Raw genomic sequence first — 25,936 nt, forward strand, 5'->3', positions numbered from 1 at the left:
TGTCGCCATGCCAAAACTCCAGTATCTCACAATGGGTTCAGCGTGTGAAAATAATAGCAAGAAGCAGTTGCTTCTGTGCTTGATGATAATTAAATTATTGCCTTAGACCACAGGTGTCAAACTTGCGCCCCTCCAGATGTTACAGACTACAATTCCCATCATCCCCTACCAGCATGATGCTGGCAGGGGATGATGGGAACTGTAGTCCGTAACATCTGGAGGGGCGCGAGTTTGACACCTATGCAGACTGTGTCAGACTATTGGTCTATTTAAGTCAGTACTGTCTTTTACATCAGTGCTACCACATTTTAACAGGAGATACCAAAACTGAACCTGGGGTCCATAACCCAACACCTGGAGTATGCAGCTCATTGTGTGGGAACCCGCTGGGGAAGTCTATTCTGGTCACTATGGGGTGGTGGAAAGTGGTGGTGGACACTAGGTTGCAGTCAATTTATGGTGACCTTGTGAGGCTTTCAAGACAAGACATACGAGTTGGTTTGCCACTGCCTGTGTGTGTGTAGCCCCCCTGGACTTCCTTGGTGGTCTCCCAATCAAGTACTAGCCAGGGCCAGTCCTGCTTAACTTCTGAGATCTTATGAGCTTGTGCTAGCCTGGGCTATCTCGGTCAGGTCACCCTGGCATACAGCAGAGCAAAAGTTCTTCTCCCAAAAAAGATGAGAGGTGCAAATGAAGGACAAAAGGGTTCCTTTCTCGCAACAATGCTCATTCCTTTATTGTCATGATTGAAATTTTTGGAATGGTGCTGCCAGAGCACTGGTCGGGACAGCACTAATTCAAAGCAACGTTACAGAGTACTGAAGAGCTTTACCATCCAGAACCAGAGGGGGTATGGGACAACGACCTCTGCCAGTAAATTATGTATAATATATCTATGCATAATATGTCCAGTATATTCATATGTATAGAGCGACAAGCATGGGCCACTGTACACCAACTTTTGACTTTCTAAATAAACCACCACAGCAACAGGCACAAAGATTTTGGTCCCAGTTGAGGCCCTCATCTTGCCAATCAACCAATCCCTCCCACTTTGTGACCCACCCCCTCTGGAATTTGTCCCCTCTCCAGTCATCCACATAGACAGTAATTTCATAATTTTCCCAGGGTGGACACCCGTACTCACCCACACAACATACGCATCCACCACACACATTCATATGTAAATACAGACTCGCCAACATACAAAGAACAAAGAACATCAGAAATTTACATCTGAGGTTGCCACAGCTGAGCCCTGGGAGCAACCTGACCTATTTGAAAGAGGCAGGAGGGAATCCCACAGCTAACTCAGCTGTTCTTGTCTTAAGTGAACAGAATTTCTTAATCGTTGTCCTTGGGTTTTGTGCTAGGAAGTCATCTGAGGTTATTGGCAGCACAGCAGTGGACAGAGAAACAAAATGCTAGAGATCGTCAGACACAATACGTGGCGGGAGTATCAAAGGGGCACTTTGGCGTTAGAAGTAGCTTGCTGTGCCCCTCGCCTGTGCACAAGGGCACTGCCACTGGGGAGGAACTAACTATGGAGAGACTCTGCCAAATTCCTAAAGTCAAAACCTGTAGGGCAGGAGATTCAATCTGGCCCCAACCCATTTATAGTCAATTCGAATCCAGGTTGGGTGTAAAGAGTTCTGTTCCACTGCATCTTCTATGGTGGCCGCCCCCATTGGTATAGAAAACGACTCAGACAGAACAGATGTCTCCAGCCTTGGCTACTGGGAAGGATGGGTGTCTTTTGTCCTGACTGGTCTTCTGGGCTATGTATCTCCAAATATACTCTTTTATATCCCATGGTAAACAAAGTCCAAAGGGCAGGAACAGCCCAGTTATTGGCATGTCCAAGTAGACAGCAGGGTTAGCAGGAAAATTGTTAAATCCTTAAAGGCCATGAGCAATTGGTTTGCAGATAAGACACTGGCCAGACTTAAAGTTTCAAGCCCCCTTGCTGTGTGTGGTTGTTGTGCTGTACAGTAAACCTAGAAGATCTAGAAGTGCTTGATTCGAGTTCCAGGTCAGCGCACATGTTTAAGAGAGACTAGAAATCAAAGGCGAGGAAGTATTGACTGGGTCAGTTCAAACTCCGCTGACAGAAAGATGGACGAGATGGGAGGTTTTTCTGTAACACCTGTGCTATTCTTCAGTAAGTGACCTGAAAGCATCAGACCCACTCAGACTTATCCACCAAAACTTCCAGTTCCCTTTCCATCATTGTCCCCACAACATTTCCACTTCTTGTGGTGTTCTGGTGGTCTTCCTAGTCTGGCCACCATGATTTCTACATCATGTGCAGCGTACCAAGAGGAAACAAGGCAAGCATGATTAGAGTGACAGCAGCTACAACAAACGGCAAGGGCACGGGATAAATGAGAGCCCCTGAGGCAGCCAATCAAAGACAGACTGGCACACTGTACACAGTGAAACTGCGTAACACTATACTGTGAGGGGCCTCCATGTTTTTCTTGTCTATAACATGATCCGAACATTCTAGGAAGTAGGCAGTTGTCATTTCCTTGCTAAAAGCCCCACAAGACAATACCCCCTTCCCTTCCTGTGCTCTGAGCCACCTTGCAGTGGCTTATGGCTTTCAGAAGCAGATAATACATCAGTAAAAAACCCCTGGTCCACACTAATAAATCAGGAATAACTACCACTCCCAGTTCTGTCCTCATCACAAATCAAGGATTTCAAATCCTGATGCACCCACAAGCATGCATTGTAAAAATGACAAGGACTCATCCTTCCACCACCCTCTTAGGGCAGAAAGGTAATTAAAGAAAGACCAACACAGTAATCCATGTTAAACCATCTTGAGTACACCCTGAGTGTCAACACAAGCTGAAATGTCAACAGAATCCATGGGAAGGAATATCCCAGCAATGGCTAGGCAACAGGAAGATGGGAACTGAGGCCCGCATACAATTACTGATAGCGAGGCCTAGAAAAGCAGAGCCAGTGTCTCCCCCACCCTTGCTCCAATTTTACATGCTGTGCATCTGTGTTCAGACAGGCAGATCTCTCTCTGCTATAACTTTGCTATCACTCTGAGGTATGCCCAGTAAGAAGTCCTGTTTTCACTAGGCGTCTCTGTTCCTTGGCCTCCTAATGTGGAAGAGGCCCATCGACATCATAAACTGTTGTAGGCCATGGGGTCTCTGTGCTTTCTTTCTTCCCATCTCCGAACAAGTCCAGCCACATCAGGTCCACCTTTCTTCATGTCACCGTGGCTCTTATGTTATTCTCTGATGCTCCTGGTGGTTGCTAATGGCAAACCTTGGGTGCCATATGGGATTTATATGTGCTGCATCCCACAGAAAGATGGAGGCTGCCTGGAACTGAACAGTTAGCAGCTACTGCAAGAAGCAAGTTCATGGCAAAAGCAGTAGCCACACCTTGCAGCTTGAGGACCTCTGTGCTAAAAACAGTGGCAGTTACCAACTGGATTCTAGAAACGGGTGATTACGGATTTGTACTTAATGTGCAGAATAAACAAGTGAGAGGGTAAAATGGGAGATGGAGTAAAACAAGAACAATTATTTCCTCTGGATAGTCCATTGTTCAGCGGTGACCAACAGCAACCTCCAGGAAAGAAAACATACCGAACTGTGTGGGATGTTTTAGAGCAGAATAATTCTACCTCACTTTTCCTAATTTCTCCAACTTTCCCTTCAGTGTACTGAATGAGATTGACCTGTTTTAGGGGAAACTTGTTCAGGGGTCTGGGAATTCCATATATGGAATATGCTGGCATGTGGGACTCCAGTTCAATTTGGGATTAGATGAGGGTTAAACCTTGACTTGGGAGGGACTGTGGCACAGTGCTAGAGCATCTCAATAGCATGCAGAAGGTCCCAGGTTCAATTCTTGGCATCTCTGGTTGAAAGGATAAGGCAGGAGGTGATGTGAAAACCCCTGTCTGATATCCTGGAGAGTTGCTGCCAGTCTGAGTAGCCTGTAGTGACCTTAAGGGACCAAGGGTCTGATTCAGTACCAGGCAGCTTCATGTGCTCATGTGTCCCCTTCACCATTTTCCCTACTCAAACAAACTGCACGGGATTGCTATTTGTCCTTTTGGTGCAAGCATTCCTGCAACAAATTCCGTTATGCTTGTCCAGTGAGATAATCCGCAGTTCCGTGAAGCTGTTTCAGATGGGGGAAATGATGGAAGGGAAACGCCTTAATACCTTCCTGCCATACTGTGGTCCTTGGGGGTACGCCTTGGGGACCTGCATGTCAGCTGTTTTTTAAAAAATGCTAGGAACTCCCCTCATGGAATTCCCAGTATCTCATTAGGTCTGACACTCAGTTACAGGGGATCAGTGAGTTCTGGGTTTCCTTCCTCTCTGCCAGGAAATCTCCTACGCGCTATGGCAGGGGCTGATGGGAACTGTATTTCATGAACATCTGGAGAGCCGCAGGTTGCAGACCCGCTACAGATTGTCTCATCCCCAGTAAGAATATAGAGGATATTGCTTCAAGACAGCAGATGCATAAGACCTTGACCAACTTGGTTTTAAACTCATTGGGTGGATGGAAAAGGCTGCTTATCTGAAGCTGGTGTGAGTGAGAAGGTGCCATGAAGTTATTAAGATGTTTTGGTTACCCTCTCAAAACTCAGCTTGCATAATCCATGCCCAGCCCATTTCTCTACAACATGGAGCTAGCCCTGTGAATGACAGTGGCGAACAGAAGGTGACGATGCGACCGATGCTCTTCTGGTGAGAAGAAAAGGAGTTTCTGTGATTGATGTGACCTTGTTCCTGCCACCAAGTCCTGTCCAACTGCATAGTGGGTACAACAAAGCAGACCACGACTTCTGGAATCCTGAAGAACACAGAGGGAGCTCTACACTGCTACTGGAGCTAAATGCAGATTGTTCGGCTTCCTCTCACTGATCAACGGTTTGCCACAGGGGGACTCAACAGAGCATCATTGGAGCGATGAAAAAGTAACAGTCTTCTTCAAGGGACATTGTGCGTTGTGCAGCCACTCCGACATTGGCAGGAGAGCAGTCGGCACTCTGCTTTCCACTAACTGAGGATGCTGCCCAGTCTGGAACCCCGTGTTGTCACAAAGACACAACATAAATAAATATGTTAAATAAATAGAATGACAGATCCAGAGAGGACGGGACGTGGGCCCCAGGGAAGCCGTCATCTCTTACAGACACGCAAACACACTAGAAGTAGCTAAAGACAAAGAAGAGTTAGTGCAGGCGAAGCCCGTCCCTGGAGCACACATTTTCGGAGGCAACCAGCGGCGGGAGAAGGAGCGCAGTCCTCCGTGTGCGTCGGAAGGGCAAAGGGGTGTTACTTGTGAGCCAGTGTTGTGGAGGGTTTCTGTGAGCTGGAGGCAAGGGATACATGTGTCGCTGACGATGGCAGGGAACGAGAACTCTGGCACCTGGAAAGAGGATGAAAGAGAATGAAATAATGGTAGATCTTCCTCTCCCCCTCCTCATTTTCACACGAAGTTCTACACCGTTGAAGCTATTTGTCCCCACACAAGAATTGCCGCACAGGAGAGTCTAATGATACCATTAGCCTTTCTTTCCAGATGCCACATAGAATTTCAGAGGCAGAATATGGTAATGATGATGATGATGAAGAAGAAGAAGAAGAAGAAGAGTTGGATTTATATCCCCCCTTTCTCTCCTGTAAGGAGACTCAAAAGGGCTTACAATCTCCTTTCCCTTCCCCCCTCACAACAAACACGCTGTGAGGTAGGTGGGGCTGGGAAAGCTCTGAAGAACTGTGAGTAGCCCAAGGTCACCCAGCTGGCATGTGCTGGAGTGCACAAGCTAATCTGGTTCACCAGATAAGAGTCCGCAGCTCAAGTGGCAGAGCAGGGAATCAAACCCGGTTCTCCAGATTAGAATGCACCTGCTCTTAACCACTACACCATGCTGGGTCTATGAAATGAAATGCCCATTCATTTTTGTTATTTTCCCAAATAATATTGGCCAGCCTGAAAGGCCTAACAATTTCCATGGTTGCCTGCTGTTTTTTGCCATTGGGACCCAAAGGACTCTTGGCCTGTTGTTCAGATTGCCTAAATCATTATTTCATTATTATTTGTTTATTGTTATATCAGGTAGTAAAGTAGGCAGTGCACCCCATTTACAGAGAAAACAGTCCTTGCCAGTTCTACTCAGAAGTAGATTCCATGTTAGTCAGTGAGCAAGGTTGCATCCCTTTAAACCCATTGAATCCAGTAGGGTGTAACTCTGTTTAGACTGAATGGTAAAGTGTTTGATCCAGGCTACCCACAGACAGGATAGTGTTGCGTATGAACCAAGAGGATGAAAACAGAGAAAGATGACAAAATCAACCTTCTCAATACTGGAGGATAATAATAACCATATTATAGTTATTCTCCCTGTGATTTCTTATGTGCACCAGTTTGTATTTATAGTACATAATGCCACCCTTTCTGGATCAGGGAAAACCATTCTTGAACCTTTTGTTGGTGACTGCAACCACCAGATCTATTGCCCTGCATATCTGCCAGTAGCATTGCTTAGGTCTGGGCGGACTACCCATCCCTCACCCTACAAAATGTGTCATATTCAAGAGATATCGCCATCAGTGCTAGAACCTGGAGCCTGATGAGAAAATACCCATCCATCTGTTTGACTTTCTGACTGTGTGCGCTTCTTTGTCGACCCCAACGCATGCATTTGCCCACTCACCAAGACCGTGACTTCCGCACCCGGGATGCAGCCGGCCGCTCCAAGAGGCTATCCAGGCGCATGAGCCTCTCCAGGTGCAGTGCTCGTGGGTCAAGTTCACTTGGGTCCTGCGTGATCTCGAACTCAAACACAGCTGGAGGGGAGACATCCAGTTCCAGAATCATGATGTTCTCAGCCTGTGTGAAGTTGGGAAAAGGAGACAGGATAGAAAGATGCGGATCAGAATGAGAGGTGAAGCAGATAATTCAATACATACACAAACATGTATTGAGAAAGGGGCACCTAAAATAACATCAGAACTAAGGGGGGTGGGGTTAGGGTTAGGTTTTTGTGTATATTCTTTGTAAATATTTAACTCACTTGCTGCTTTGGGATAGGGCAACCCTAGACATGGACTGGAATAAACAAAACATTCTGCAAACCTGACACTGACCAATCTTTCTCTACTGTGTGACTTGTCTCTTTGTGTCATTCAAAATGGGAGAAGGCAGATTTGGAAAGAGTTTGCCTTGCACTGTCCAAGGCTTTTGTTGAAAGCCCCCTCCCTCCATCAGATCCCTTTTCTTTACTTCTTTCAAGTCTCTTTGGCTCACCCGGTACCGAGGATGGGAGCCCACTGTCATGGCCAGGCGAGCGTATTGGCTGATTGGCCTCTTGTAGCCCACTGCAGAGGTTGGCCGCTTCTTCATCTGAGTGTTTCCGCTGCCGCTGATGCTGCAGCCGCTGTTGTGAAGGAGAGAGTCGTTTTCCAAAAAACAAAATGCAACCACAATAAAAACAGGATTTATTGTTTCACGTGTAAGACACCTCTGCCTGCCATCCTGTCTCTGAGCTGGAGGTGATTTCCCTCTAGCTCGCTACCCACTCTATAAATTTAGCCCTTCTTTTGACTGTTCCCATCTTCTTTAGTTGCTCAGGGTTTTGTATTACCTGCCTCATCAGCAGGTAATTTGCAGTCTATTTCTGCACACATTTTTCCTAGTTAACACAAATCAAAGAGGGCCCTCAATGGTAGCTACAATTTTCTACAATATCATTTGAAAACAGTTTGAAACCTTCTTAGCTGCCACATCTTTCAAGTAAAGCACCGGAGGGACTGTAATTTTGCCCCTGAAGACAGCAAGCCCTTCAAAAAGAAAAAAGTCAAAGAAGTCAAAGACTCACCCTCCTCCAGTCAGCACCAAGGGCTGGAATTTCCACTGGTCCTCCTCGCAGTCAAAGTAGAGGCGGTTCATTATCTTGTTCTTCTCCTCAGGGGGGATGAAGTTTTCAATGATTAGGTACCTGAACATGGAAGGGGAAGAGTCAGGTGGAGGAAGGCTGCCATGGCAAAATGTGCCATTTGGGACCCTACACAGATGTGACCCACATGTGACTGGGGAGGAAAGGTGGATGGAAGGCACAGCCTGAAAAAAATGATTGATTGATTGATTGATTGATTGATTGATTGATTGATTGATTGATTGATTGATTGATTGATTGATTGATTGATTGATTGTATTTATACACCGCCCTCCCCGGGAGGGCTCAGGGCAGTTCACAACAGATAAAATACAATTACCATAATTAGATTCTTAACATTAAAACCAATTCACATCTATCTAAATTTTAAAATACTACATCTAACAATAAAAATTCCTAAAACTCAGAAGCAAAAGATGGCGGCATACCCTGACGACAAAGAAGTGGCATTGCGTTTATTTTCTCATTTATTCTGAAATGTGTAGCCCCTTTAATAGTCCACGTAGGCTAACAAGTCAGTTATCAGCTTGTGCATGAAACATCTCTCTCAAGGAGTTCAGCTCAAATGGGCTGATCATATCATGGCTGACCCTTGGTACTCTGTGCTTGCCTCGTTCCCTGGAATAGCCTTTTCTATTCATCACCTCCCTCACACTTTTCCTAGAGGCACACTTCTCTGGCACCAGTTCCTGCCCTTATTCTTGCCCTTCATTTCCACCACACTCTCCCCTGTCCCTTCAACTCTTGTTAATGTGACACCCTGACTTCAGCCTCCCCCATTCAAAGTGGCCCTCCATGAAGCAAAGCAAGATGATCCCCCCTATGCAGTAGAGTTGGGTCATGTGGGAAAGATGGCAGGGACAAAGATGTGAGTGGCCCAAGGGTCACAATTCACCTGCCAAGCCCTATAGTACTAATTCATGCCACGGTTTTCCCTATTACCATGTATGGGTGTGAAAGCTGACAAGAAGACATTTGATTCCTTTGAAATATAGTATTGGGTTCTAGATCAAAGCCTGAACTCTCCCTAGAAGCTGAATTGACTAAACTAAGGCTATTGTACTTTGGCCACATTGTGAAAAAGCTCGCTGAAAAAGAAAATAATGCTGGGAAAAACTGAAGACAGCAGGAAAAGAGGAGGAGCCAAGATGAGCTCGATTGACTCTATAAAGGAAGCCACAGCTCTCAGTTTGCGAGACCTGAGTAAGGCCGTTACCAGTAGAATGTATTGGAGGACATTGATTCATGGGGTCACCATGAGTCAAAAGCAACTTTGCGGCACTTAACACACACACACAATGATGCAATATCCCTGCCTTAACTTTTGAATCGATACTAGTGATTCAAGGCAGGAAATATACCATTCTAGATAGTACAATTCAAGATAACAGAATTCAAGATAACACCATCAGGACCCATTATTTCACATTAGGAGGGTTTCGTAAGGGTGCAGGCAATGTTTTAAGATATGACTGTTTTAATTATATGCATGTTTTTAGCTGATGTTTTATTTGTACACCGCCCTGAGCCCTTCGGGGATAGGACGGTATGCTAAATTTAGTAAATAACAACAACAACAACAACAACAACAACAGCTGGTATATGCTTTGAACACTTTTCCACTGATGTAAAAGGGGAGGGGTAGGATGTTAAATCCCATAATAACAACAATGGTGTTAGAAGTCGAAGCAGAGATAAAAGATGGGAATGAATAATGGAGAGTTGGGAACGGGGATCACCGCTTAAGGCAGAAGAAAATAAACCTCAGTTTTATTTCCATAGTCCCACATAATGGTGTGACAGCGCCATCAGAAACAGTTTCTACCTCATCAGTTTTTCCTTTAAAGGGTTTTATGAATACAGTTTATTTTACCGAGCATGCTTATTTATACTGGCTTATAGTCGTAATAACATTAATCAATTAATTATCTCACTTGCTTCGCGCAGCAAATATGTCTTGCGATGAGTACTAACAAGATCCTTGACTTGGTAAAACTAGCTGCCAGTGTAAAGTTGAAGAGATAAAAATAAACTCTGAGGGAGCTCCATTCCTCACAGTCACTATTCTTCATGTAAACAGAGGAGGCCCTAGTCCAAATTCCTCTGTTTGAGACAGGTATCATCTATCAGAGGTAGACGTTTTTTCAGTCATCACCTCAGTGCTAAGGAATGATCTCACTGATGGTCAAAGCTATTAAAAACGAGGAGGAAATACAATAACCTTCTTTCTGGGAAATCTGTGTGGTAGAGTTGCTACCAGACCAACCCATGGTGTGCATGTGTTGGGGGGTCTTTACCCATCTGTCTTTACCCATCCTGCCAACTCTTGGGGTGACATTTTGGCAGTGTACTTTTCTTACACCCTTCCTAAAGGGATTAAAAGAAAACAATGCCTCTGCATTGGAAAGCATTCCCAGCTCTAGCCCTGGACAATCCACCCTGCAAAGACAAAGGACCTGTTAATGTATTTGCCCCAACTGTTCCTGCCAGTATTGTATTAACCCAAAACTCCTTCTCTGACTAATCTCTCTCTAATGACCTCCTTATTTATATTACCATTGTTTTATAGTTGCAATTGTCTCAGCGCTCTGCCCACCTCCAAGCACTCCCAGCTTAGCCCATCAGGCTAAGCACTCAAACCATTAGATTAACAATTCAACAGTTAAAGTTGATGTCTGCCTCTTGTCTTTCCCTGGAAAGGCAAGGCTCTCCTTTGTCTTGGGAAACTAAGGGCCACTGCATAACCCTGAGGGTCCCTTTTTCCCTATAAAAAGCCCCCTCTCCCAGTAGCCAGAATTCAGTATCTCTGGCACCTCTCCGTTGATATTGTCCTCAAAGCATTGCTCTTTCTCCTCCCAGAGCTGGCACAGGTCACTCAGCTCTGTTCACTGGACCTTTCTGCTCCAAAATCAGGTGACTATAACGCTTACTCCCCAAATTCCCTTCATCTATTCCAAACCTATCCTCTCAACACTGCTTATATCCTAGGACCATGATGTGTTCTGCTGCTTTGACTATTGTATGCATGTATACCCCTATTAGCCTTTAATAAAATGTGTTAAATTTCGTTTTGCTCTCCTGCAGATTTCTTGCAAAAGCTGAAATTTGTGTACATAGGCGACAAAGTTCTCAAGCTTGCCCGATGTTTTGCTAAGCCAAAATCTGCTCTTGCTAATTTGCCAACTCTAAAAAGGGACAGACTCCCACCATTTCAGGTAACATAGTGGTTAAAGTGTTAGACTATGACCAGTTTCAAATTCCTAGAAGCTTTCTGTATGACCTTGGATCTTCCTGGGCGACATTCTCTCAGCCTAACCTACCTCACAGAATTGTTATGAGGAAAAAATAAAGGACAGGAAAACTGTGTAAGCCTCTTTGGGTCCCCATAAGGAGAAAGGTAGGATATAAAGTGATATCTTTCTATCTGTTTGTCTATCTCTCTGTTCCTGGCCTGTTTTAAATAGGGTTTTTTGTATATATATTTTAAATATTTATTCTCAATAGTGTGGTAATTTACTCTTGTTTACTTTTATTGTATTTTAAATAATGCCATACTAGATGCCTTTAGGATTAAACATCAGTTGGGAGTGCAGGATTCGCATGATTAAAATTGATATTATTGGTTAATTTGCTTGTATGGAATAAAAATGGTTTACCATGTTAAATCCTACCAGCTTTCCATTGGCTGAAGCTGAGTATTCCATGCCTTTCCCTTCTCTCAGTAGCCTAGTACTACCAAAAAGGCTGTGCCAGAGATTGGAAGGGACCCACATAGATAAAAAAACACGTGGGCAAGATTATTCCTCCTCTCTCTTGTGTAGTGGTAAGAAGGCAGAATCCTACTCAGCAATCTCATAAAAAAGTGAATACATGACTCAATCTCATGTGGAAATAAAGTTCTGTGGAGGAGCAGCAGGCTCAGACCGGAGTCTTTAACAGCAGGACCCCACAGTCTTATTCTCCATACTGTTGCAGTCATTTGCTCAAAGAAGAGAGCTGTTAGGCTACTTTCTGCTGCACTTTAACATCACCGTGACGAGAGCCAGAACGAGGTACTGCAGTTACTATCTCAGCAGGGGTCAGGACCAAAATTCCTAACATTGGGCAGTTTTTCGCTCAGGTACAGGCACAGTAGCTCTTGTTCTGCTCTTTTCTGCTGGTTATGGATAACTAGAGGAGCTGGGAGCGTCAGCCTTTGCATGGGCTTTCCCAAGATTGGGCGGCCACTTCACATCACACACCATCGGCGCAAAGTACGTACTTGAGCTTCAGCTCTCGGGTCTGCTCATTCTGGGCCTCTTCCAGATCCTGTCGCACACGGATGTATTCATCATGTTGGTCCTGGATTTCTGCCTTCACAGCCTGGAGCTTGGCATAGAGCTATCACAGCAAGACCAGAGTGTTTGAATTAGGGAAAGAGCCACTGGAAGGGGGAGATTGGGAGGGGGGGGACACAAAATCCAGCGGGGCAGACAATGCACGTCTAGTGTGCAGTTATAAATACACTAGTGTTTGCACCCTTCCAATCCTTTTTTTCTTCCCCCCCATCACTCCAAAGTGCTTGCAAACTGAAGAACTAATGGGGGAGTTGCATACTCCTAGCCACTTGCCTGCTTTAAAAGAATCTTGCCCATTGGTCAAAGTGCCCCCAGACAGCAACTCAGGATCTTCATGCTAAACAGCCAATGATGCTGGAGTTTGGTCTTGGTATTATGAGAGAAGCCTAAAGAGAATCCTTGTCCTTGACTTACCGCTTCCAGCAAGGCTGCGTGCTTCACACTGGGTTGTTCTCATGGTTTGCTGTTTGCAGGAAATCTTCAGCTGCGAAGCATCCCCGAGCCGTGCACATCACCCTTTTGCCCCCACCCCCACCCTCACTTCCTTGTTCTATCCCTGCTGCTATTGGGTGGGCAGGAAAGCCAGGCAGGGTGAGAAAATCCAGGAATCAATAGGCATTTTGCTTTCGCAGTGAAGCTGAGTGGAAGAGCCACGTTCTACCAGGTTTTGGAAACCCTGACGAGAGTCTGATCTGAGACACGTTGCAGTCCGGAGGCTAAAATGTGCACATTAAGACAGAATCAATCTGGAAGGGAATGAATGCTTGCTGTGAAGCAGACCACAAGGGCATCAATGGTTTAAGGCTTTCATGGCCAGAATCAACCGGCTGTTGTGGGTTTTCCAGGCTTTGTGGCCATGGTCTGGTAGTTTTTGCTCCTAACATTTCACCTGCATCTATGGCTATTCAGAGGCATGTCCTGGTAAGATGTGATTCTCTACATGAAATGTCTCTGAAGATCTTACTGTGACATTTGAAGATGCCAACCACAGATGTGGGTGAAACGTTAGGAGAAAAACTACCAGACCATGACCACAAAGCCCAGAAAACTCACAACAGCCAGAATCTTTTTCTGTGGCTCTCAGTGGACCAGCTTGTGGCTTGACCTGTGTGATTCCACAAATCATACTCTGAGACACTTATTGAGGGGCAGACACTGAGGACGGAAGAGTCCTAGACTGCTCCCACAGGTTGCTAACTCTTTTGTCTTGAACTGTCTTTCTGGGTCATTCAGTGTTGTGGGGGCCTTGAGAAAGCATCAAACAGCTGCCAAAGATGTAACTTCTCTTTCAGTGCAATCCTAAGCAAACGTACACCTTGCTAAATCCATTAAAGTCAATGGTCTTCACAGGGTGCAACTCTGCATAGGACTTCACCATTAGATACCTGTTGTATTGGTAATAACGCTCCATTCTCAGCATCCTAATCTTTCAAAATGTCTTGATAGATAAATCGTTCTATGGCAAGTACAAATAGGATTGGGGTCACTAGGTGCAGTTCTCACATGCTGGGATCACCTAGCCTTCCTGTTCCTCTCTCCCTGGATTCCCTCAGCTCTCTCACCTTTTTCAGCTTCTTGGTTTTGATCTCCACTTCTTGCTGCAAGGAAGTAAATGTCTCCCGGAGCTCCATGGTCTCCTCATCCCGCAAGAGCATTTCCTGCTGCATCTCCCGCTCTCGCCGTTTCTGCATTACAGGAGCAAAACAGGCTTAGCCAGCGGAGAGCAACATGCACAGCTCAACAACCGCCAGCAGCCAGGGGGTTAGGACTTCCCAACCTAGCCATTCACAATCTGCTTCTCCATCCCAAAAGCAGTCTGGAAGGAGTGGCTGTTTGCATTTCCAAGGGGATACCAACTATAGTTGGAATTAGTTAGCAAAGGAAATATTTGCCTCAGGCTGGCTGGGAAGGGAGGGGCAGTGCTGGCTCTGCTCCAATCCAGCCTTTACCTGCTCTGCAATCTCCTGCCTCTTCAGCTCCAGCATCTTCTGTTGCTCATTTGTGTGGTCCATGATGTTTCTCCCACCAATCAGCAACTTGCTTTCCATTGCCTGAAAAGAGGAAGGGAAAAGTAGCAGGTTACGACTAAGAGTCCCATGGCTTTTCAAAGGTTGTGCCTGCAACTTTTAATAAGCGACGGATGAACATGATTCCACCCCCCTTGGCCTAATTCATATTATAGGACCAATGCATGATAGACACTACAACCCATTTTCAGAGACCGAAAATTTAACTCATATCATGAACACTGTTATGCTGTCCAGTGGCTATGAAGTTCCTCTTACCATTGAACCTCCTTCCACAACCCTCAGAGCAGGGGCGTACCACCCAGGGGAACATATGGGGTCAAATGTCCCCGGGCTGTGGCCATTTAGTCACATGGGGGTGGAAAATCGCCCCCACACCCCTCCTCCTTCTCCCCAGTGATAGTGACTTTGAGATGACCTGGTGCAAAGAAAAATGTTGTTTGGTTGTGGTGGGGGAGGGCAGCCACCCATACCGGGGGGAGGGGAACTCAGATTTTGCACCAGGTTACATTTTCCCTAGATACGCCTCTGCCTCAGGGTGGCTATGCTGATTTCTGGGCCTGACTACCACATACTGAGGAAGGCAGCAGGAATAACAGTATGATGCCAGCATCTCCAATTATAAGGATCAGGTAGTGGGCCATGTGAAAGACCTCTATCAGAGGTCTGAGCTGACAATACTGACTCTGATGAACCTGATTCAGTGTAAGACAGTTTCATGTGTGTCAACATGATGCGCAGAATTCAGTGCAGACCACTGCTATATGCACGTCTGTAAGAGCTTGACCACCTGCAGTGGTCAGTGGTATGCAGTCCATACTGTGGGAGCTGATCTTCCACAACTGCCTGAGAATTTTGATACCATGAAGTCAGCACAGGTGGAATCAAGCATATCAAAGAGGGCTGTGAGGAAAATCCATGATTCAACTTGGTTGCCAGTGACTAGTGACTGAAAAAATATAGTGGGAGAAACTGTTCATATCTGAATCCACACTGAGAAAAGGTTTAAAAGGAGGTGGGAAAAAGACTCCAGATTCACAGTCCAGGGTGGGAAATCATGGATGGAGATTATGAGAGGTACCAAGAGGCAAGGAGAAGTGGCAATCTCAGACAGCAGATTTGGGCGCATCAGAAGTGGCAGTCGAGTGGAAACCTGACAGGTTTTGGTTCAACTGATTCCCACGTCAGCCCCATTGAAATGAACAAGATGTGTTCCAAAGCATTATTATTTCTTATATTAATTAGGGGGATATTGGGATACTGTGTGGATTTTCTACTTGAGGCACAAGCCAACCATAAAGAGTACATATGGAAGGAATCAATTCTTACAATTTCCACCCCTAACCTCATCACACATACACAATAATAAGAAGTTAAGTCTGCTTCCTTTAAAAAAAATTGGTCTGATTGAAACTCCATTTTCCAGGCCTCAAGAAGTATCATGATAAGATGACTTTTGACATGTTCCTTCACATACTCAGATCAACATCTAGTAGAGTCGTCGCCCCCCTTCCCCCCCCCCCATCTCTTTTTCAGTATTTAGTAGAGTATTCTTAAGGTACTTATCTGCAGAATGCTTTGGTATTGAATAAATTAATATGGGGATTTTCTCGACAAAGACATACCCAGTGTGGTGTAGGTACGAGACCTGGATCTCAGAAACCAGGTTCAAGTCCCAATTTAACTCATGACCTGATTTCTGCCTCAATGCCCTCTCTGGAAAAAGAAAGCAACCTGCCTCATGGGCATGTTAAGAGAGTAAAGCAACTAAAGCTTAGAAAATGAGCCAAACACACAAAATAAACTGGGGCAGAATTACAGCCCAACCATTTCAACCAACCGCTGCAACAGTTTCTACATGAATAGATGAAGCAACAGTTGTAAACTAAAAGGAAGCATACTCAAGGCAGCACTGCGCATCTTGTCTAATTCTGTAATTATGTTCCAGGGTGTGCTGGTACCAGAGGCGTAGCTGAGCCAGAGTGCGCCTGGTGCACATTCTGTGTTTTCTGCCCCCCCCCCCCTTAATTTAGCCTGGAAAGGTGGCCTGTTCTCGTCATACTGAAAATGGCCTGGTGGGAACTACACTTCCCATGAGACCCTGGGACTCGCAAGGTCTCCTGGGAATTGTAGTTCCCACCAGCCCGTTTTCAACCTGAAGAGAACAGGCCGCTTCTCCAGCCTGCACTGTTTCACTAAGGTAAGTGTGGGGGGAGGGGGCACCACAGGGGGGGTAGCGATTTTCTGCCCCCCAGGTGCATGCCTGGTGCAACGCGTACCCCCTGCCCCTGGTAGCTCCACGTCTGAGTGGTACATGATTGCAGCTCCTTGGGACAACGTACAAATCCTTCTTAGTGGAGGTAAACATATGGCAATTTTCAATGTGAAGAAAAGCTCCTCCGCCCACCCTGCCATCAGTCTCACTCTCAAAATTACAGCACTTGCAGCTGAAATCTGTAAAAAAGAAACATCTGGGGAAACAATAACAACATTACGCATACAATGTAGTTTTGCCTTTTGGTTAAACCTCATGAAAATACGAACCACAGAACAAGCTGCCTAGGGAGATGCTTTTTGAAGGTTTTCAAGGAGACCTTTGATCAGCCTCTGTCAGAACTGCAAGGATATCCTGCCTGAGAGCAGGGGATTGATTAGAGTGTCTCCTGGTGTCGGTTTTTGTTAGTGCCAGTTTCCACCTGGCAGCAGAACTGTGAAAATGAATCAGTGTAACAGGAGAACCCCCTGCTCTGCTTTGGACATGCGTAGCTGGTTTGTGGACCCTTTGATGCTGAAGGTGTTGTGGACAACATCCTCTTGTGTCTCTGTTCCAGTACTGTGCAGTTGATGCATCCCAGATGCACTGGTGCGCTGCCAAGATCACTTCCTTCCGCACAGCTGCTGGACTCCACAGCTGCTGCTGGATGCTGGACAGCTGCACTCTCAGCTCCAAAACCATTCCTTCCTGTGTGCTTTGCAAACAGAGAGCACCTCCCTGCTCAAGCTTTGGAATCCTCTACCTGGAAGGAAGTAAATCACCCGTAGAGGTTGGAGACTTGCAGAGAACTCTTAAGCAGGTCTACTAAGAATCCTACTTAGTTTTATTCAGTGGGGCTTACTCTCAAGAAAGTATGCTTGGGATTGCACTGTTAGAGGAAAAAACAGTGGGTGGGTAGATGGAATACTTCCACTACGCCCTTCTATCTGCAAACAAACCTGCACATTTTTACCATTGCCTGACATTCTGCATTCCACATGTTTTTTTTAAAAAGGACTAGCAATATAACATTCAAGCAAATGTGCTCATTTTATTTAAATCTGATAATATATGAGCCTGTGGGGAGCAGTTCACAGAATTTTGTAAATTTTGCAAGTGACAAAGCAAGTATTAAAGATAGGGGTGATGGGAAAATCACCCTGGATCTACAAAGGCACAGGAACTGTCTTGTACTGGCTTGAATTTTCAAATTCTGTCCCCACTCATGAGAGACAGGAAGCTGCCTTTCTCACAAGAGGATCCCAGAATCCTCTGTTGGGAATGCCACAGTAGATCTCTTGCTTAGAGGATCTGTAGTATATTTACTGTGTATGTATGTAATGGAACAGTCTATTCCTGCCTGATTTAGTTTGGCCCTGTTGGGTGGAGCTCTTGGTCTCAGTTCCCGATTCTTGCACGCTAGCTAAAGCTGATGGTTTAAAGAGTTGCTCCTCTTGTAAATAAAAAGTTGTTGTTTGCGACCAGCTTGTCTCTTTTGAATGCACCTGAGAACCAGCGCTTGAGTGGATACTGTAGTCCAGGAGACACTACAGGATCTGATGCTGTATATCAGCACAAGGCGCATGAGCATTCAACATCAGCTGCAGCAGGACTGGGACCAGCCTAATTGCATAAGCCCATGATCTGAGACTTGTGCCTCTGAAGCTGCAAGCGATTTTGGGCCACACCACTCAGATTGTGTAGTGCAGCTACTGGGGTGGGAGGGAATGCCTTGGGCCTGCTTTGCACAAATGCGCCCAGCTCACAGGGACCAGCAGACTCTGCCTGTGCGGTCTCCATCTTTTCCTTCTACCCTTGAAGCAAGAGGATGGGGAGGGGACCTCTTTAAATAGCAGCAGCTTTTCCTCCGAGGGCACCCCTGCCTCCAAGCAGGAAACCATCCATAAGAACAGCAGAGGCTAATTCTAGCTCTAGAATTAACAGTGAGCATTTGGACTCACCCATGGTTTCATATTATGTTGAAAATAAACACTCTGAAAATGATATGAAGTTTTGTGGTGGTTGTTCTGTGTATTTATCAACTTGGAGATTTAGGTCAAGCATATAATCATTGTGCATCTTTTAGCTTAAGAGACTAACATTATTATTTTATTATTTTTCACGGATAGCACATCAACACATGGCAGCTGCCTTATACTGAATGAGACTATTGGGCCATCAAGGGCAGGGTTAGACTGGCAGCCGCTCTCCAGAGTCACTGGCAGAAGCCTTTCGCATCCTGCACTGCCCAGTCCTGGAGTTGCCGGGGATCAAACCGGGGCCCTTCTGCATGAAAGGCAGATGCTCTGCCACTGAGTCACAGCTCCTCCTTTTCTCAACAGAAGCTAAAGACGACTACAGGCATGATAAAATAAATATTGGTAACTCAGTAAGTGGATTACAAACTATAACATTTGAATCTAATAGCAAAGATTCCCAGTAAGACAAAAGAAGAACAGTAGGGCTGGGATTTCAGAACAAAGGGGGGAAAACTGAACAACATATGCAAACATGCCTGTTTAAGGCAACAGGAGAATCAGAGTAAGGAAAACCTTGTTGTAATAAAAGTCATCTGAATTGGACTGTTATCCCACAGTTAGAAAAGGAAGATAAACAAGTTGGGTAAACCACAAATAATGATGATAATGATGATGATGAAGAAGAAGAAGAAGAAGAAGAAGAAGAAGAAGAAGAGGAGGAGGAGGAGGAGGAAGAGGAGGAGGAAGAGGAAGAGGAAGAGGAAGAAGAAGAAGAAGAAGAAGAAGAAGAAGAAGAAGAAGAAGAAGAAGAAGAAGAAGAAGAAGAAGAAGAAGAAGAAGAAGAAGAAGAAGAAGAAGAGGAGGAGGAGGAGGAGGAGGAAGAGGAGGAGGAAGAGGAAGAGGAAGAGGAAGAGGAAGAGGAAGAAGAAGAAGAAGAAGAAGAAGAAGAAGAAGAAGAAGAAGAAGAAGAAGAAGAAGAAGAAGAAGAAGAAGAAGAAGAAGAAGAAGAAGAAGAAGAAGAAGAAGAACATAAGAACATAAGAACAAGCCAGCTGGATCAGACCAAAGTCCATCTAGTCCAGCTCTCTGCTACTCGCAGTGGCCCACCAGGTGCTTTTGGGAGCTCACATGTAGGATGTGAATGCAATGGCCTTTTGCGGATGTTGCTCCCGATCACCTGGTCTGTTAAGGCATTTGCAATCTCAGATCAAGGAGGATCAAGATTGGTAGCCATAAATCGACTTCTCCTCCATAAAGAAGAAGAAGGAGAAGGAGAAGGAGGAGGAGAAGGAGGAGGAGGAGGAGTTTGGATTTATATCTCCCCTTTCTCTCCTGTAGGAGACTCAAGGTGGCTGACAATCTCCTTGCCCTTCCCCCCTCACAACAAACACCCTGTGAGGTAGGTGGGGCTGAGAGAGGTCCAAAAAGCTGTGACTGGCCCAAGGTCACCCAGCTGGCGTGTGTGGGAGTGCACAGGCTAATTTGAATTCCCCAGATAAGCCTCCACAGCTCAGCGGGAAATCAAACCCAGTTCCTCCAGATTAGAATGCACCTGCTCTTAACCACTACGCCACTGCTTGTGATCTGTACAGAACTCTATGCAGATCTCCCCTGTGAGTCTGTTCAGAAGCCCCACTTAATGGAGAATGCTGCAGCTATGGTTTTATAGGGAAGTGGGTAGAGCATGTGTATTATTCCCATTCAGCAGTCATTCCATTGGTTGCCCATCAGTTACGAGGCTCAGTTCAAGGTGTTGGCTGTCTCATACAAAGCCCCTGGTGGCTCACATATGCAGGACTGCATCTTCCCCAACAACAGCTTCGCTCCTCTCAGCAGGACCTCCTGCAAGTGCCACACTGCAATAAGGCAAAACCAAAAAACAATAATCACCCGTATACATGAATCAATAATGAAGAATGGGAATACCTTTAATTGTGTGCAAAGTACATGCCAGTCATTATTCAGCCCACATACATCAGGTCTAAGAGGTGATTGTCAAAAGCCCCTTTAAAGCATATGCAAGAAAACCTCCCACTGAAGTGTGGCCCATTTTAAGGAATATGCATGAGGCAGGGCAGAATAATTTCTCCATCTCAGGTGTTTATAACATCTTTCCTCTATCCAAAATATATCAACATTCCAGAAACCTCAAATGCAAACCGCTAGCGGGAGGCTGAGCACTCTGACTTGGCTCCTTTAGTGGGGGAATTGGAGCGCCAGAGCTACAGATGTACCTGTGATCCAAGGGGACAGCACAGCACTCATAAGAAAGCCTGCTGTCTCCTCGAGGCACTGTACCTTGAAACATTCGCCTCCTTCCTTCCTCTATCGCAGGAGGTGGCTGTCAGCTCCTGTAATATCTCATGCACCTTGGACGGCAAACGTGCACTCTTCTGTGCACTCTTAAAAATCAGCAGCCTGTCAAAGATTCATCTTGGCTGCCTCTGGGGCCCTTTGCAACTATTAGCTGGAGCTGAGGATGGCAAATGGGGACCTCACGTGTCTCTCCTATCAAGCTGACCTTCGTCTCAGAGATCTGCTTCCCCCACTGAGATGCACCAGAGGGAGTGAGATGTATTTGGTTACAGTGTCTCCAGGGCCATGGGATGTGGCTTTGACGTTGACTTTGGAGTTCGTGGGACAGCTTTACAGTGGCTGCTCTCATTTCTCCAGGGTCGATGAGAGAGGGTAGCAATTGGTGAGAGAACCTCCACGCACCATGCACTGGTGTGCAGGGTCCCACAAGGGGTGATTCTCTCACCTATATTGTTTAACATCTACCGTGTTTCCCTGAAAATAAGACAGTGTCTTATATTAATTTTTGCTCCCAAAGATGTGCTATGTCTTATTTTCAGGGGATGTCTTATTTTTCTGTGTTCTATTCGTCAGGCATGCTTCCAAACAAAAACTTTGCTACGTCTTACTTTTGGGGGATGCCTTATATTTCACACTTCAGCAAAACCTCTACTACGTCTTATTTTCCGGGGATGTCTTATATTCGGGGAAACAGGGTATATGTGCCCTCTTGCCGGGTTGATTTGGAGGTTTGGACTGGGGTGTCATCAATAGGCTTATGGCATCCAGTTATATTTATTGATGGACGGTCATCAGGGGTGGGCCCGGAGGTGGAATTCAGCCGGTTCGCACCACTTTGGCAGAACCGGTTGTTAAAATGGTGCTTGTATGCAACCAGTTGTTAAATGATTTGAATCCCACCACTGGGTGGCCCTGATGTTTTGGCCGGTTTCTGGGAGCTGTAGTGGAATGGATGAAGGAAAGCCGACTGAAGCTGAATCCAACAAAGATGGAGGTCATGTGGCTGCATCAGGAAAAATGGAGTGAGGAGTGCCAGCTGCCAGCTCTTGATGGTGTACAACTAAAGGCTGCACCCACAGTCAAGAGCCAGTGTACTCCTTGATGCCTCTTTGACAAAGGAGATTCAAGTGCTAGACACAACTTGAGTGACATTCTTTCATCTTTGCCAAGAGAAATAGATGGCCCCTCTAGATTAGACTTCTGCATTTTGCTGTACACAGGCCTGCTCCAGAGGCTCCAACTGGTCCAAAATGCAGCAGCGAGAGTCCTTACAGGGACTTGGTGGCACACACACGTTCAACCGGTGCTCCACCAGCTGCATTGGCTCTGGTTGCAGTACTGGATCAGGTTTAAGGTTCTGGTGTTAACCTATAAGGCTCTAAATGGCCTGGGACCAGCTTATCTACAGGATCATCTCTCCTGATATGTCCCCCTTCGATCGCTGTAGCCAACGAATGGAAATCTACTGGAGGTTCCTGGCCTTAAAGGCTAACCTGGTAGAATGCTCCAACCTGGTGGAATGCTCTGTTTAATGAGACCCAGGTCCTGCAAGATATAGTACAATTTTGAAGGGCTGTAAGGCAGAGCTGTTCCATACGGTTGAGGCAGATATGGTTGTACATCTAGACCTACCCCCCTCCCCTTATTTTTCCATTTTCTCTTCCCCTTCCCCTCTCTCCAATCCTCTCCTCTCCTTCCCTCCTTTCCCCCTCAATCAAGGTTAAGCAGTCACGTGCCATCTGAGGGTCATCTCAAATGCTGTTGTAAGGGCAACAGCAGCCCCTACTGCTTCGGCTTCTGCAATAAATGGCTGAGGAATGGCGACGGGGGGAGGATTGGCCTTGTCTCTCTGCCTTTCTGCAAGATGCTCCTTTGCCTTGCTAGCCTTCTTCTCCCCATCTCACTGCTGAGCTTGGAGATTGCACCCAAGAGAGGTGTAAAGCCGGGGTAGATGGGAATGCAAGCCATAAAGACTGGGGGGGAGGAGGGGAAGAAGCCAGATGAGAGCCAGGCATCTGCCTCTGCCACTGTCTCCAGGGCCCCATTGGAGAGAGGGGATAAGACTCAGTCCTCTATTTCTCACTCTGTGTTCTTCATCTAATTGCTTTGCATATGCACAAAATTTTCCCTTTCTGGAAGAAAATCCCTCCTCCCAATTCACCCGCCCAAGCAAGATTATCAGAACAGTGCACTAGCATTGTAAGAAAACTGCCATGGCCAAGGAAGGGAGCACAGGCTGTTAAGGGGGTTGTGGTTTAATGGCAGAACATCTGTTTCACATGCAGAAGATCACAAGTTCAATCCCTGGCATCTCCCATTAAAAGGATGCACAAACTTGCAGCCCTCCAGATGTTCATGAACTACAATTCCCATCAGTCCCTCCCAGCCTGATCATTGGCTGTACTGGCAAAGGCTGATGGGAATTGTAGTTTATGGACATCTGGAGAGCCACGAGTTTGACACCTGTGCAATAGGTGATGTGAAAGACCTCAGAGCTGCTGCTAGTCTGAGCAGACAAGACTAAGCTTGGTGGACCAAGGTCCGATTCAGGATAAGGGAGCTTCACGCGGGGCTGAGCATGAGAACACCAAGGCCTGAGGTCCGGAACAGCCCTCTCCCAGAATACTCACCTGTAGGGTTGCCAACCTCCTAGGGAAGCATGGAGATCTTGTGGGGTTTCCCAAGGTGCAATTCCGTCCACCATGCTTTTAAATTTCTGTGTAAAGGTGGGTGTTTGATAAATCTGAACCCGAATCCCCCCCCCCATACCTTGTCAGTATTTTTCTGGGTTTTTTTTAACCTACACAAGGCAGTAATAAAAGGGAGTCAAGAGATCAGATTCTGAAAAATGCCAACATTTTTCAGTATTTTTCAGACCCGTTCAGCCCATTGTCTTAAAAAAAAGAAAAGAAAATCCCTCTCCGCTCTCACTCTCTCTTCCTCATTTACCTGCAGCCTGCCTGGGTCCAGAACAGAACTGCATGCACTGCTTCCAAAGTCCACGTGGACTTTGGGGGTGGACCTGCAGTTTATTGCTGTACCTGACAGGCCAAGCCATCAGTTCAATGCACGTAGGTCACGTGCACTTCCGAGGCAGAGCTGGCAGTATAAAGCTGGAGCTGACCAGGCCGAGCTTGTAGTCAAGTGCTGGGCTTGGCCAGGCAGGTCCCAGCATTCAACTCTGCACCTATCTCCAGACTCCATGTGGATCTGGGAGGCAGCAGGTGGCATGGGTCCAGCTTCGTGCCACCTCCTGCTTCCCAGACCCGTATAAGAACATAAGAACAAGCTTGCTGGATCAGACCAGAGTCCATCTAATCCAGCACTCTGCTACGCGCAGTGGCCCACCAGGTGCCTTTGGGAGCTCACATGCAGGATGTGAAAGCAATGGCTTTCTGCTGCTGCTGCTGCTCCTGAGCACCTGGTCTGCTAAGGCATTTGCAATCTGAGATCAAGGAGGATCAAGATTGGTAGCCCTACATCGACTTCTCCTTCATAAATCTGTCCAAGCCCCTTTTAAAGCTATCCAGGTTATTGGCCATCACCACCTCCTGTGGCAGCATATTCCAAACACCAATCATGCGTTGCGTGAAGAAATGTTTCCTTTTATTAGTCCTAATTATCCCCCCCCCCCCCAGCATTTTCAATGTATGCCCCCTGGCTTTAGTATTGTGAGAGAGAAAAATTTCTCTTTGTTAACATTTTCTAACCCATGCATAATTTTATAGACTTCAATCATATCCCCCCTCAGACGTCTCCTCTCCAAACTAAAGAGTCCCAAACGCTGCAGCCTCTCCTCATAAGGAAGTGCTCCAGTCCTTCAACCATCCTCGTTGCCTTCTCTGCACCTTTTCTATCTCTTCAATATCCTTTTTGAGATGTGGCGACCAGAACTGAACACAGTAGTCCAAGTGCGGTCCGGAGGCAAGCATATTTTGGGGTTCAGGTTTAATAACGCCAAAAATTTCTGAAACGTCCTAAAAAGTTTTTTTTTTAATTTCCAGGTCTAATAAACCAGAACACAAAAAATACCATTGTGAGGGGCAATATAAAGCCCTTGGGACAAATCATTCATAGTTTGGGGTTGGCTGTCATCAGTATGCTGACAATACTCAGCTCTCTATATTAGCAACCCTACACATTTGACAACTTTCCCTTTTCATAAGGCAGGGTGGAAAAAGCAGCAACAGGCCAGACTCTGGCCCAAGACAGTTCCTCTTGCTAAGTAAGCTCTTAATACAATTAGTTGGGGCTTGAATGGGGCCCTCCCCAATGTATGTGAATCAGAGCACTGGGCCATCTAGCAGTCTACTATGACAAACAGGAGGTTACTAGGGGGTCCCACAGAACATGTGAGTTTCTCTATCCATCTAAGAAGCACCTCAAAAAGCAGTTTGTTTGTTTGTTTGTTTCTCATACTTGATATACCGCCCCATCCCTAGGGGCTCTGGATGGTGTACAGATCAGTAGCAACAAATAAACAGGCCCACAATAAAACAATAAATAATAATTAAAACATTCTAAAAACATTCCAGTAACTCCAAAAACAATACAATTTCAGTAGTTTCAGTATTTCAGTAGCCCAGCTCAACGACGGTCGCTTATAGATGTAAGTCCAAAGATGAAATGGAATATAAGGGACGGCACCATCAGCGGCTGGTTCCAGGGGTAGTAAGGCTGAAGTCCTTTTTCAAAGTGTATCCAAACTGAATTGTGCATGTGAGAACTGAGACAAACCTACACACTCTTGTCCGGAGACGTACAGCCTATAGGGAAATGGGATCACACATGTCCCCAGGTGCATGCCTTTTGGTCACGTGGGGGGGTGGGGGCGGGTGTCCGGAGCAGGGGTTGTCTCCGGGCACCATTCCCTCCCATTCCCTCCCACCATTCCCTCCGGGCACCATTCCCTCCCTCCCACACAGGGAGGGACCTCAGATCCAACCTGCGTACTAGTAACACATGAATCAGCTTCGGGTAGACAAGGCAGATGCTTAAGGGGAATTTCTGCATGTAAAGCAGCTACCCTTCCACTGAACCACAGCCTCTACAAAAAGCAATCTGTTTGGCCA

General features: G+C 46.1%; 1 protein-coding gene across 1 annotated transcript in view; it reads right to left on the reverse strand.

Moving 5' to 3' along the window:
- Positions 1-714: 714 nt before the first annotated feature.
- Positions 715-25,936, reverse strand: part of KIF3C (kinesin family member 3C) — a 60,570-nt gene continuing 35,348 nt past the window's right edge. Inside the window, exons 2-8 of the mRNA XM_048516307.1 lie at positions 14,238-14,339; positions 13,851-13,973; positions 12,213-12,331; positions 7,874-7,993; positions 7,303-7,432; positions 6,710-6,885; positions 715-5,421 (exon numbers count right to left, since the gene is read on the reverse strand). Coding sequence (XP_048372264.1) covers positions 5,328-5,421; positions 6,710-6,885; positions 7,303-7,432; positions 7,874-7,993; positions 12,213-12,331; positions 13,851-13,973; positions 14,238-14,339 — 864 coding nt within the window. The 3' untranslated portion in view covers positions 715-5,327. The remainder of the gene's footprint in view (positions 5,422-6,709; positions 6,886-7,302; positions 7,433-7,873; positions 7,994-12,212; positions 12,332-13,850; positions 13,974-14,237; positions 14,340-25,936) is intronic.

This window comes from Sphaerodactylus townsendi, linkage group LG01 (assembly GCF_021028975.2).
Source record: "Sphaerodactylus townsendi isolate TG3544 linkage group LG01, MPM_Stown_v2.3, whole genome shotgun sequence".
NCBI classification, from domain to species: domain Eukaryota; kingdom Metazoa; phylum Chordata; class Lepidosauria; order Squamata; family Sphaerodactylidae; genus Sphaerodactylus; species Sphaerodactylus townsendi.